The sequence below is a fragment of the Eptatretus burgeri genome, chromosome 11, assembly GCF_056783735.1.
Source record: "Eptatretus burgeri isolate ZD-2024b chromosome 11, Ebu_testis_v1, whole genome shotgun sequence".
NCBI lineage: Eukaryota > Metazoa > Chordata > Myxini > Myxiniformes > Myxinidae > Eptatretus > Eptatretus burgeri.
In genome coordinates, this window is record NC_140971.1 from 9,452,779 (window position 1) to 9,465,278 (window position 12,500).

The following is a 12,500-nucleotide window of genomic DNA, read 5'->3' on the forward strand; positions in this document are numbered from 1 at the left end:
CACCACTGGATTGACGATCATCGTCAGGCTTGCTTTTAAATCTCAAAACTTTGAACAAAGCTAAAGCGTTTTCAGAATTAGCAAATCCTCCACTCCAGATTACTGATTTGGTGAGGGAATCATGAAGAAGCAGTGCATCATTCTTCCAGCAAGATGATGAGGAAAAATAACATTTTCATAGAATTGGCCTTTGTGAGGCCCCATAAAACTTTATAAACACCAAATTCAGATTAAACGGGAGTTCAGATAACAGTTAACAAAAAAAAAGAAAGAAAATAATCCAGAGTTGAATATCGGAACAAGAAAGAAGAAACTGACCCAGGGATGTAAAATTTCAATGCCCACCACCCCCAAGGGCTTTGTCTCACCATGTTGCCTTGAATTTGTCCCACAAATCAGGGGAAACGATATCCGAGATGCAAGTCGACTGGGCATAAGCTGTTCAATCACAAACAGGGCTTTTGCCCATAAATAGAGAAACAAGAAAAAAGAAACAAGAAAAGAAACAAGAAACAAGTCAATGTCCTGGTGAATTCACATTGCAAGGAGAATTATAACTGTGCAAGTGTACATAATCCCCCCTCCCCCCCCAAACAAAACCCACACTCACCCTTCCCCCCCAAAAGAGACTGTTTTACACCCTTTACATTTTCATTGTCTGGGTTGTCCCTGTACCAATATTGAGGCAAAATGTAACGAGCAGGACAACAAAGGGCATTTCTCAACCAAATTTGTTATAAACCAGTGTTTAAACAGGGGGTTTAAATTTCTCTAAACGCAATCAAACGAGGGAGACCAATATGCTTGTTACACCAGAGTGCTGAAATATAGATCAAGGAACATGGTAAACAGACATCTCAAATTCTTCTAAAAACAACTCTACTCACTCAACCGCACACCTCACTGAACGACACACCGCCCAGGTAAAGGCGTCAGTGATTGCAGTCATTACCAAACGGTCATCGTGTGGAATTCCAATTCCAAGGCAAAAAGAGATGTTTTAAAGGAGCTCAAATAAAACAAAAATGGTGTTTTCATATTTGGATAAAACAATGAACCAAGGACATTTTAATTCTTTAAAAGCAACGCTTAAAGAGTCCTCAAAAAGAATGTTTTGTTTTTTTTGATAAACTGATATGACAAATCCCATAACATTTAGCTCAACTTTTACTTCCATGAGATTGAGGTGAGTGGAAGGTAAAAAATAAAATAAAAATAAAAAAAGGTGAAAGGGAGGGAAGGAGGATGAGATAGAAAAATATTGTTGGGAAAGGATGGGAGATAATATGACAAGTTTGCTCAAGCCTTGTGAGTAATCAGATTGCAATGTTCTGTTTTAACCCAAATCGATAATTGAGCAAATCTCAATCAGAATCCTTCTTCCCTTCCCCAGGTCACTCAGTCATTATGGTAAACAAACCAAGAGATACAGCATTCTCGACATACTCTCAATAGCTCCGATCCTCGTACTAGCAGCGCTCTCCATGGTGGAGGTAGGCTCTCACAAGGGCCTTTCTGAAACTGCAGTGAAAGATCGCACGCGGGAGAAGAAGAATGGTGGGTACTTGCGATCCACTTCAAATGCAGAAATGGTGGTCTCTCCGGAGGCTCTAACAGAAAGGAGTAAATAATTGGATTATTAGATGGATGAGTAGATCGACAGCACAATGGACAGGGAAGTGTCTTCACCGACAAACCACTAACATGAGACTTGCGGTTACCTGTGCAGGCGGTGACACGCGTGGTGAACCCATTGCAGCTTGCCGAAGCGCTGTCGTGCACCCGCCGCCATTCCCAGCACTACGTGGAAGCTCGTTTCGGTGTCAGGCACCGGGGGACAGCGCTGCCTTCTGAACAGCATTGTTTCTAACATCCACTGCTGCAATGCCAGGGACAGTTGGATGAAATGAACACAGACCAGGCGTGGATCTGACCTGATAGAACCAAATACTGTTCAAATCCACATGGTTAATGGCCCAACGTCAGAATGACGTCATCAATCCCCCAATAATCATTTTAATGATCAATGACCTTGTCATTATTAATTTCTCAAGAATGTGAAGAAGTTCAATATTATAGTCTATTAAAACAAAATGATGAAACTTGTCTGAGCTGGCCTTTCCACAAACAATATTTCCAAACCTACTAAACAGTCTTTACAAATTAATCAGTTAAAAAAGAAACTCAGAGCAAAAATGTTCAATAAATTTTGAAAGTCAATAAAAAAAATCTGCCACAATCCAGGAACGAACCATCTCTGATAAGAGCGTACATACCTCCTTCTCCGGTTTCTTCATGAACACAGCAAAGATCCTGATGTCATCCACACGGTCATTGGACAGGCGGTAATGTCCGGAGAGCACGGCGTCAATGCTGTACAAACAAGCACATCAGTGAAAATATTAAAAGGGAAAATTATTCCCAGCATTCCAAGTTCTAAAACTAGAACGGGCACTCAGTGGAGCGCATACCTTCACCAACGCTACATTTTGCCCCCCTCCCCCCAGAAACCGTTGATTGTGAGGGTATTTAATCCCATACCACATGTGCCATCTCATATGTGTTATGATGGTTTAAAAACATTAAATTTCCTGCTGTTTGACACCGATTCACGTACATTGTACAATTTCTGTATGAACTCACTGACCTTTTTGGGTGTTGGTGTCAAGTCAATCTGATGACAACTGGTCACATTATAAGTAATCAAGTATTACACATCACAGGATAGGGAATTGAATTCGAAACATTTTGAATCTACTTACATGGAAATTGTATAAGAATTGATCGTGTTATGATAATAAAGGTCGTTGACCCCCCTGACCTTTGACCCAAACCGCTAACAAAGGTAATGAGGTCATTGTGTCATATCGTATATCACAAGATTGGGCATTGAATTCACAACATTTTGGCATTGGTTGCATACAAATTGGATAAAAATCGATCGCACTATGGCAAAATGACGATTTTGACCTTTTCATGACCTCGACCTTGACCTTTGTACTCTTAATTTTGTAATTGGTATTAGTGTGGGGAACAGAACAGTTAACATTTTGGTGTTGGTTTCATGCAAATCGGATAAGAATTGACCGTGTTATGACTAAAACCGCACATTTTGCAATGTCGTGACCCCCCCTGACTTTTGACTCCCAACCACTAATAAGGGTTATTATGTCATTGTATCATGTCACATATCACAAGATGGGGCATTGAATTCTGAACATTTTGGCATTAGTTGCATGCAAATTGGATACAAATTGACCGTGCTATGGTAAAAAGACGATTTTGACCTTTTCATGACCTTGACCTTTGACCCGATCGCTCCCAAAATCTAATCAAATGGTCCTCAGATAATAACCAATCATCCCACCAAATTTGCTGCGATTCAGTTCAATACTTTTGGAGTATGCGAATCACAAACAAACAAACATATTCACAAATAAATAAATACACAGCGATCAAAACATAACCTTCGCAACAAAGTTTGCAAAGATAATAACACTCAATCGGGTTGAAGGCCTTGGACTGCGTGTGAGCAGCCGGCCACGTTCCCTGTCACCTGCATTATTTGAGCCAGAGACTGCATGCGGGCAGCCTGGCTCCCTGCTAACTGCTTTCTTTTTGCAGAGTTCAGTGATCCTGGGCCATGGTTTAGTGTAAAATTTGTAAGTTAAGGTTAAGATGTACTGTAAATATGAGTGCGCCCCCGGCATGTTTGTCTTAGCGCCGGCAATTTTATTTAAGTCGTCCGTGTGAGTGAGTTTGTTTAGGTAGTTACTCAGCCCTTAGGTTATTTATTTTGGGGACACGAATACCATGAATGTCGCACTCAGGGATCCGTAGGTAAAATGTACTAGGGGAAAACTACACATGATGGCACACGAAAATTTGACGACTCGGGACGAGTCTGTAAAAAGGGGAGGGGGTAGTGTTGTGGTTGACCAAATTCGCAAACCACCATTCCGGTCCCTTAGGTGAGATATCTCGGTAAGTATATGTGTAGTTAGGCCCAAACCCGTTGTCTAGAGGGAATAAATGTCATTCACTCGGGCTGCGACTCTTCAGGATAGCCGTTTTTCTTTTACTATCTTTATTTTGGACCAGCCGCCATTATTACCACCACCAACCACGTCTCAACAGCCATCACAACAACAACCACCAACCACAACGCCGCTTCACCACAACCGCCACGACCTTTACCGTCACAACTCGCCACCATCGCATCACCGTCATCTCGCGCCACTCGTGGGCACCGATGCTGGACTCGTGCGGGAAACGCACCGAGCAGCGTGTTCAGAAACATCACGGACTTTCCGCAGAAAAACGGATCAAAAACGACTCACGCCCACTTTTGTTCCGTCCAATCGGTGAGCGAGGGGCGATTTGGCCCCGCCTCCAGGGCGTTCGCTATATGCAAATTCATGGATCAAAAAGCATTCACGCCCACTTTTCCTCGGGCCAATGGGGAGCCAGTTAGAGAGGTGAAAGGTCGGAGGCAGAGGGTCAAGGGTAAAAGAGCGAAGCCATGGGGCTTATAAAAACGACTGCGTTCGTCAGAGGAGGGCAGTTGGCAGTTGGCAGTTAGCAGTTCGCAGTTGGCAGTTGGCAGTTCGCAGTTCGCAGTTGGGAGTTCGCGGAGCCAGTGAAGAGTTGGGACGAGTCAAGAGAGGAGACGGAGAGGGCGATCGGACGAAGCTGTGGAGAGGCGGCGGCGGCGAAGGCGGTTGAGGGGGTGCTCGCGTCGGATTCGGGGAACTGCGGAGGGAGAGGCCGGTGGCGCGACCGAGGTCGTGGTGGAGACGCTCGTCGCGGGACCCGAGATTTTGTGAAATCCTCCTTTCCCCGAGCATCAGCAACCCCCTCCTGTTTCCCCCCGCGCTGAGATAGTGCGACAAAAGGGGGCCCCCATCCCACCCCCTACCAGACACTGTCCGCGAGGCCCGCGGAGTTGAGGCACCACCGCCACTTCGCGTCTCATCATCAGACGGGTAGGCCCGACACGGTCTCGGCCCCAGGCCCGCCTACCCCCCTCATCCTGGAGGGTGGTTCTCTTTTCTTTTGCTTTGGGAATATGTGTTGTCGGCGCCGTCTGTGAAGTAAAATTGTATAAGTGTTGCCGAGTGCCCGGTAGCCGGATAGATCTGCATTGTTGCATTTGCTTTTTGTCTTCTTCTTTTACATGTGCTTTTGGTGGAATTATATATGTGTGCTTTCCGTTCATCGCGAAATAAATGTGCTTATTGTTGAACTGTTTTCCCGCTTCGCTTCGTCATTTCTTTCATTGAATCCCCATCTTGCTTCACGTAAAGGGTTGGTCATGGGCTAAGACGCCCGATAATTAATCGAACCGTCGAGGCCGACGAATAACACCGCTCGGTTATCCCGATAGTACGGAACGGGTCGCTTAAGTGGCCCGTATCCGAAGTCGACTTGCGGCGAGGTGCGATCGCCCGGTCTACCCTCCGTGTGGGTACTTAGGTAGGTCGAATTTGGCGAGCAACCCTATCCCACGCGGGGGCCGATTGGCACGATCGCGGTGAGACCGAAAGGTCCACCCGTGACTGGTTCCCGGCGTTAGTCCGAGAGGGTCACGACTGGATTGTCCGTCCGGTGGGCGACGTGCCGCGATTCGAGTTACGTGGCCGTTCGCACGCCGGCGGGCGCGAATCCGCAACAGTATTTATAAAGACCCGAAACTAGCAGAAGCGGTAAGGTATAAACCCCAATGTGGTAAAGATCCGAGACTGGGAGGAGCGGTAAGGTATAAACCACAATGTGGTAAAGATCCGAGACTGGGAGGAACGGTTAAGGTATAAACCACAATGCGATGCCGTTTGTGGAGTTTGGTTACAATTTCAGAAAACCTGGGAATTGGAACAAAAATTCAGAAAAGCCATGTGGATCACCAATAATTACAATGATAAACAAGAAGGGCACTCAGTAGAGCGCATACCTCCACCATGCAATGCCTGATCCAGTAAAACATATCAGGGCCAATATATATTTTTTGAAATAACATGCTATATATTGTTTTTAGCCTCATCTCTCAATAGTGAAGAAACACTGACATTAAAAAATTATCAGATCTGGGTCCGGATCTTCAACAAATCAGTTCAACCGGATCAGTTCGCCCTTGTCACACACCCAAACTGCCCACCAAATTTAATCCGAATCCATCAACTTTTTGAGATATCCTGCACACAAACAAATAGACAGACAGACAGAAGGAAAACATACAGTACCTTCACAGAAAGTATTCACACCCCTTGAGTTTTTCATATTTTGTTGTGTTACACTATTCTAAGAGTCTACGTGCTGTATGCGTTTCAATTTCGGTACACGGTTTATAAATCCGTAACAATATTAACACACAAAATAATACACCCGAGCCGGTTGGAAGGTCAGCTCGGATACAAAACTTGATGCAACCGAGTGTTAACCTGTGCGACTACGGAAATTGAAAAACAGAATTCAAATTGAATTTAAAATAAACACGCGAGGCAAAGTGTGGCAAAATAAGCAAAGCAAAAATCTCCATATTCTAGGAATCATTCCCAACATCATTATACAATTTTCAAACCCATGTTTATGGACGTGAAATAAACACTCTAAGTGTGTGCATTTCATGGCTGTATCCAGGACAGAGCTGGACCCAAACTAAAAAGGACCCTCGGGCCACCGAGAAGCTCAATCACTCACTGCTTGCACGGCGTCACGTGACCAGCCAGCTCGCCATCGGATGAAATGCCCTAACAAAATCTTAAAACGTCCGTTTTTCACCATAATTCTTTCAGATACTCGTTGAGCACATCCCCAAACCATCTAAAATATAAACATTAATCTCACAGATGCTACGAATAAGCAGTCCCTCAAGAGGACAAATTACGAGATGAAGCAGCGAACGGAAAGCATGTGGTGTCCCTTCCAGAGTCTCACGGTTATTTGAATTGAATATGTTTTCCTCATGAAAAGTGTTTCTGAGCATATTTGCACGAAAATTATCTTCATTAAACGTGTAGCTACACCAGAAGGTCCCAAAAGTGAAAATAGAAATCAACTAGAACTTAAGACAGCCTCTTTATATGGCATGGAAACGGATGGAAGCTACCCCTCGCCACAATGCATTCTAAACAGAAAAAGGATATAAACATTCAATTTTCACAAAACTTGATGAAACCGAGTGTTAATAAACCTTAGCGACTATGAAAAGTGAAAACAGAATTTAAATTGAACTTAAAATAACCGCGCGAAGCCGTGTTGAAGTCAGCAGACCTTGCGTTGCCCAATAAACAGGGCCAAACGACACAGGTAACAAGAAACTAGTTGGTCGAATTAAATCTTCTAAATAATCCCTATGAAACCCATGATGCATTATAGCCGTCCGATGCTTCCTTATAGGCCATTCGACCCATTGGTCATTTTGCACTTGATGACCCTGTAACCTTGACCCAGAGGCGAAAATGCGAAAAAGGGCTTAGACGGTCTATAGAGAGCAACTAGTATTATCATCGTGTCAAGTTAGAACTCAATCAGCCGATACGTCTCGGAGGAGATAGAAAAATAAAAATTGACACACGGACGGACACAGACAGACAGACGGACGGATCTGAGGACATCGAACGGTTATATTAGGTCAGCGAGCTGACCTAAAAACAGATTAATATAGGAATACATCAAAAACCCAGATTAATGTGGGAATATAACAAAAAAACCAGATTAAAATATGAACACAACAAAACCAAGATTAATGTAGGAATATAACATAAACCAAGATTAATGGAGGAACACAAGAAAAACCTAGATAATAAATAAAAAACCAGATTAATGTCAGAATATAACAAAAACCAAGATTTATGGAGGAACACAAGAAAAACAAAAAAAAAGAAAACCAACATTAATGGATGAATATAACAAAAACACAGATTAATGGAGGAACACAAGAAAAACCCAGATAATAAATAAAAAAACCAAATTAATGCAGGTATATAAAAAAAAACAAGAAAACCCCAGATTAATGCAGGTATATCACAAAAAAAAAACAAGAAAAACCCAGTTTAATGTATGTATATAACAAAAAACAAGAAAAACCCAGATGAATGCAGGTATCTATCTATAATTCCAGCATTGTGTGTGTGTGTGTGTGTGTGTGTGTGTGTGTGTGTGTGTGTGTGTGTGTGTGTGTGTGTGTGTGTGTGTGTGTGTGTGTGTGTGTGTGTGTGTGTGTGTGTGTGTGTGTGCGTGCGCGAGATACTGTTGTCGCCTCTCGCCACATGCGGGTAAGTTTCAGGAGGTGAAACAGAGACCGACAAGGTCTCAAAGTATCCACCTCTGCTTGTGCGTGTCATTCATTGGTATCCACATATGTGAGTTTCAAAATGTGGAATGGAGTCCTTCCAGGGAGGGCTCAAAGTATCCAACTTCATTTCAGTCAGGGGTCACGATTCATGGACCAAGCTGTGAAGTTTTCTGTTCTCAAAAGTTTTGTGTCAATGGCTCTCTTCAGGATCATCACTGAGCCCCGGACAACTTACAACTATAGTTTGTAGTAATATTCCCAGGGATGTTTTTTTAAATATATCTATGAGGTTCTTCATCATCATTCCCATTGCTCCAACTATCACTGGGACAACTTTGGCATTTTTCAGCTTCTTCTCCTTTTTTACCAAAGTATGATATCTGGTCGCAATGCTTTGTTTTCGATGTTCACGCTTGATGGGATCATTAGGTCATATGTGAGCAAGCAGTGCTTCCATGTTTTCAGTGATTTATTTTGGTTCATGTTCCCACAAATTTTCTGAAACTAGCCATCAAAGTTTTTGCAGATGTGCCAGCAGATTACTTTGCCATCTGTTGTGTCGTCGTGTGTACAGCTGTTCTGACATGAGTTTTTTCATTTTTTTGTGTGTTCAGTCATGAAGCATAATTTATCATTCTCTTTGTTAATGCCATCTACACCCCTCACATTCCCCTCCCTCACCTCTCTCTTTCCTTTTCCTCCTCAATCCCTCCCCTCTCCCCTCCCCCTTCCTCCCCCTTTCCTCTTCAATCCATCCCCTGTTCAATCCCTCCCCTCCCTCTCGTTTCCCTCCCCTCTCCCCCCACCTCCTTAACAGCCCCATCAGTAAAGCGAGTATATAAATACAACAAAAACCCACATTAATATAACAACTAGAATGGCACTCAGTAGAGGGGATACCTCCGCCAGGCTGAACAGTTTACGTTTTGCATCTCACCGATAGGCCGGATCTGCATCCGGACCTTAACAAAAATCTAATCAGCTTGTTCTTGTCAACTACCCAACTCATCCACCAAGTTTTGGCCGAATCCATCCATAACTGTACGACATAACATGCTAGATACTGTATTGTTTTTTGGCCCAACTCTCAATGGTGAAGAATCACTTAAAGTACCAAACATAACCTCTAACCTTTTGACCAAAAATTGAATCAGTTCATCTTTACATCATTATAGATAGTTGTCCCAAGTTAAATCCCTTGAGCTGTGCTGGTGTTACAATTTTAACTGACATGACCTCTGACCTTTGACCTCTTGATACCAAAATCGAATCAGTTCATCAAAATATATACAGTACTTATATCAAGTTTGGTCAAAATTCCATCACTGGTCCACAAGTTAGTGCAGTAACATAATTTTTACCTGACAGGATCTCTGACCTTTGATGCCTTGACACCATAATCTAATGAATTTACCTTTACATCATCATACTTACTTGTACCAAGCTTGTCTTAGATCCTTTCAGCCGTTAAGTTACGGTATCATGGTAGCGAAAACCTATTATAGATGCACGGACGAACGGACAACCGGAAAACATTACCTCCGTCCATAAAAACCCAGATTAATTCAGGGTGATCTCCAAACATGGATTATAGCTTCATTCACACACTTTCACCAATTCATATAATCCTCCTTTTAATTTTACATTTTATGGTCCAGTGTTCTGCAAAACATTGACAACTTCACTCAGGATAACTAAAGGCTAACACCCCGCTCGAGCAAGGAAAATGGCATTAAAAATGTCTGCTGTTGTACTCTGGATAAGTAAGATTGACGAGTATGTTCATTGCTGTCATTTTGTTATTTGTGTCTGTTTGTAATTCGTTGCTGCAGTGTTTCACCCTATAACTGAGCTTGACCTTTCTAATTTGAATCTATAATTATATCATCACTCAATTTGTGTAAAATGCACTCTCATTATGAACTTACAACTCTGTCACAAGCATAATGTGCCCCCAACTACAATCTACACCAAAATGCAAAAGATAAAAAGGAAATTTTTCTGTGACATTACAGGCTGATAAATACCAGGAGATTAAAAATAGGACAACTGGACCTGTCTTATCTGAGACCTGGCCTCATGTCAGCTAAATTTGGTGGCATTCTGACTGGGGGGGTCTGGAGAAGAAGATTTTTGAAGGAATTGATCAAATTCGCTATTTTGACCTACTTAAAGTCAGGTGACCGGAACGAGCTTTGCAATCCCTGTTTCCAGTCAGGAGCGGAACCATGCAGCCAAATTTAAGCCGGATCGGCCCAGCAGTTTGGCTGGAGAAGTGAAAATAAGAGACTGATGGACAGACAGACAGACAGACATACAGACAGACAGACACAGTGCATGATGACAACACATTATCTGGAATTCCAATTCCAGATAAAGTAATAATATGCAGAAATATCGATGTAAAAAGAACGGAAAGCATGTCAGCGTGGGGTGTACAAGCTGGCGATAACAAAAACCTACCGCGGGTTCTTCGTGCACAGACGGGCAACGGTAGTCTGAGGGTCATTGGGAGTCGTCAACATGATGGCCTGACCATCCGGAAAGAAACGGAGGTACCTGGACCACATGTCAAAGTAGGTAAACACATTTAGAAACACTAGAATTCCACCTACTCCCAACTGCAGTCAAAAAAACAAATGAATAAACGGCTAGTAAACTGCAACCTCGCTTACCGATAGTACTCTACCAGGTGCCAGGGCTGATAGAATCCATCCAATGAAGGCTCACCCTGCCGGATATACGACGTGCAACTGATGTATACACCTGTGGTTGTAACGAGAAGTATTTGCATTCATTAAAAGTCCCATGACACACAAAAGTATGAAATTGCATATTATATATATATATATATATATATATATATATATATATATATATATATATATATATATATATATATATATATATATATATATATATATATATATGTACATACATACATGCATGTACAGTGGGGAGAACAAGTATTTGATACACTGCCGATTTTGCAGGTTTTCCCACTTACAAAGCACGTAGAGGTCTGTAATTTTTATCATAGGTATACTTCAACTGTGAAAGACGGAATCTAAAACAAAAATCCTGAAAATCACATTGTATGATTTTTAAATAATTAATTTGCATTTTATTGCATGAAATAAGTATTTGATCACCTACCAACCAGTAAGAATTCCGGCTCTCACAGACCTGTTAGTTTTGTCTTTAAGAAGCCCTCCCATTCTCCACTCATTACCTGTATTAACTGCACCTGTTTGAACTCGTTATCTGCATAAAAGACAGCTGTCCACACTCAATCAATCAGACTCCAACCTCTCCACAATGGGCAAGACCAGAGAGCTGTCTAAGGACATCAGGACAAAATTGTAGACTTGCACAAGGATGGGATGGGCAACAGGACAATAGGCAAGCAGCTTGGTGGGTGAGACAGCAACAACTGTTGACACAATTATTAGAAAATGGAAGAAGTTAAAGATAACAGTCAATCTCCCTCGGTCTGGGGCTCCATTCAAGATCTCACCTCGTGGAGCCTCAATGATCATGAGAAAGGTGAGGGATTAGCCCAGAACGACATGGCAGGACCTGGTCATTGACCTGAAGAGAGCTGGGACCACAGTATCAAAGAAAACCAGAAGTAACACACTACGCCATCATGGATTAAAATCCTGCAGCGCACACAAAGTCCCTCTGTTCAAGCCAGCGCATGTCCAGGCCCGTCTGAAGTTTGCCAATGACCATCTGGATGATCCAGAGGAGGAATGGGAGAAGGTCATGTGGTCTGATGAGAACAAAATAGAACTTTTTGGTTTAAACTCCACTCGCCGTGTTTGGAGGAAGAAGAAGGATGAGTACAACCCCAAGAACACCATTCCAACCGTGAAGCATGGAGGTGAAAACATCATTCTTTGGGGATGCTTTTCTGCAAAGGGGACAGGACGACTGCACCGTATTGAGAGGAGGATGGATGGGCCATGTATCGAGAGATCTTGGCCAACAACCTCCTTCCCTCAACAAGAGCATTGAAGATGGGGCGTGGCTGGGTCTTCCAGCATGACAACGCCCAAAACACACAGCCAGGGCAACTAAGGAGTGGCTCCGTAAGAAGCATCTCAAGGTCCTGAAGTGGCCTAGCCAGTCTCCAGACCTGAACCCAATAGAAAATCTTTGGAGGGAGCTGAAGGTCTGTGTTGCCCAGCGACAGCCAAGAAAG

General features: G+C 42.9%; 1 protein-coding gene across 5 annotated transcripts in view; it reads right to left on the bottom strand.

Moving 5' to 3' along the window:
* Positions 1-12,500, bottom strand: part of FBXO9 (F-box protein 9) — a 49,352-nt gene that overhangs the window by 182 nt on the left and 36,670 nt on the right. For 4 of the 5 annotated variants that reach the window (XM_085845158.1, XM_085845159.1, XM_085845156.1 and 1 more), the window contains 5 exons: positions 10,969-11,059; positions 10,757-10,852; positions 2,277-2,373; positions 1,722-1,879; positions 1-1,610 (listed from right to left, as the gene is read on the bottom strand). The exon at positions 1-1,610 is cut by the window's left edge and continues 182 nt beyond it. In XM_085845158.1, the coding sequence (XP_085701284.1) occupies positions 1,502-1,610; positions 1,722-1,879; positions 2,277-2,373; positions 10,757-10,852; positions 10,969-11,059 (551 nt within the window). In that variant the 3' untranslated portion in view covers positions 1-1,501. Of the gene's footprint in view, positions 1,611-1,721; positions 1,935-2,276; positions 2,374-10,756; positions 10,853-10,968; positions 11,060-12,500 lie in introns of all 5 variants that reach the window. The other variant, XR_015049064.1, reaches the window with a different exon arrangement.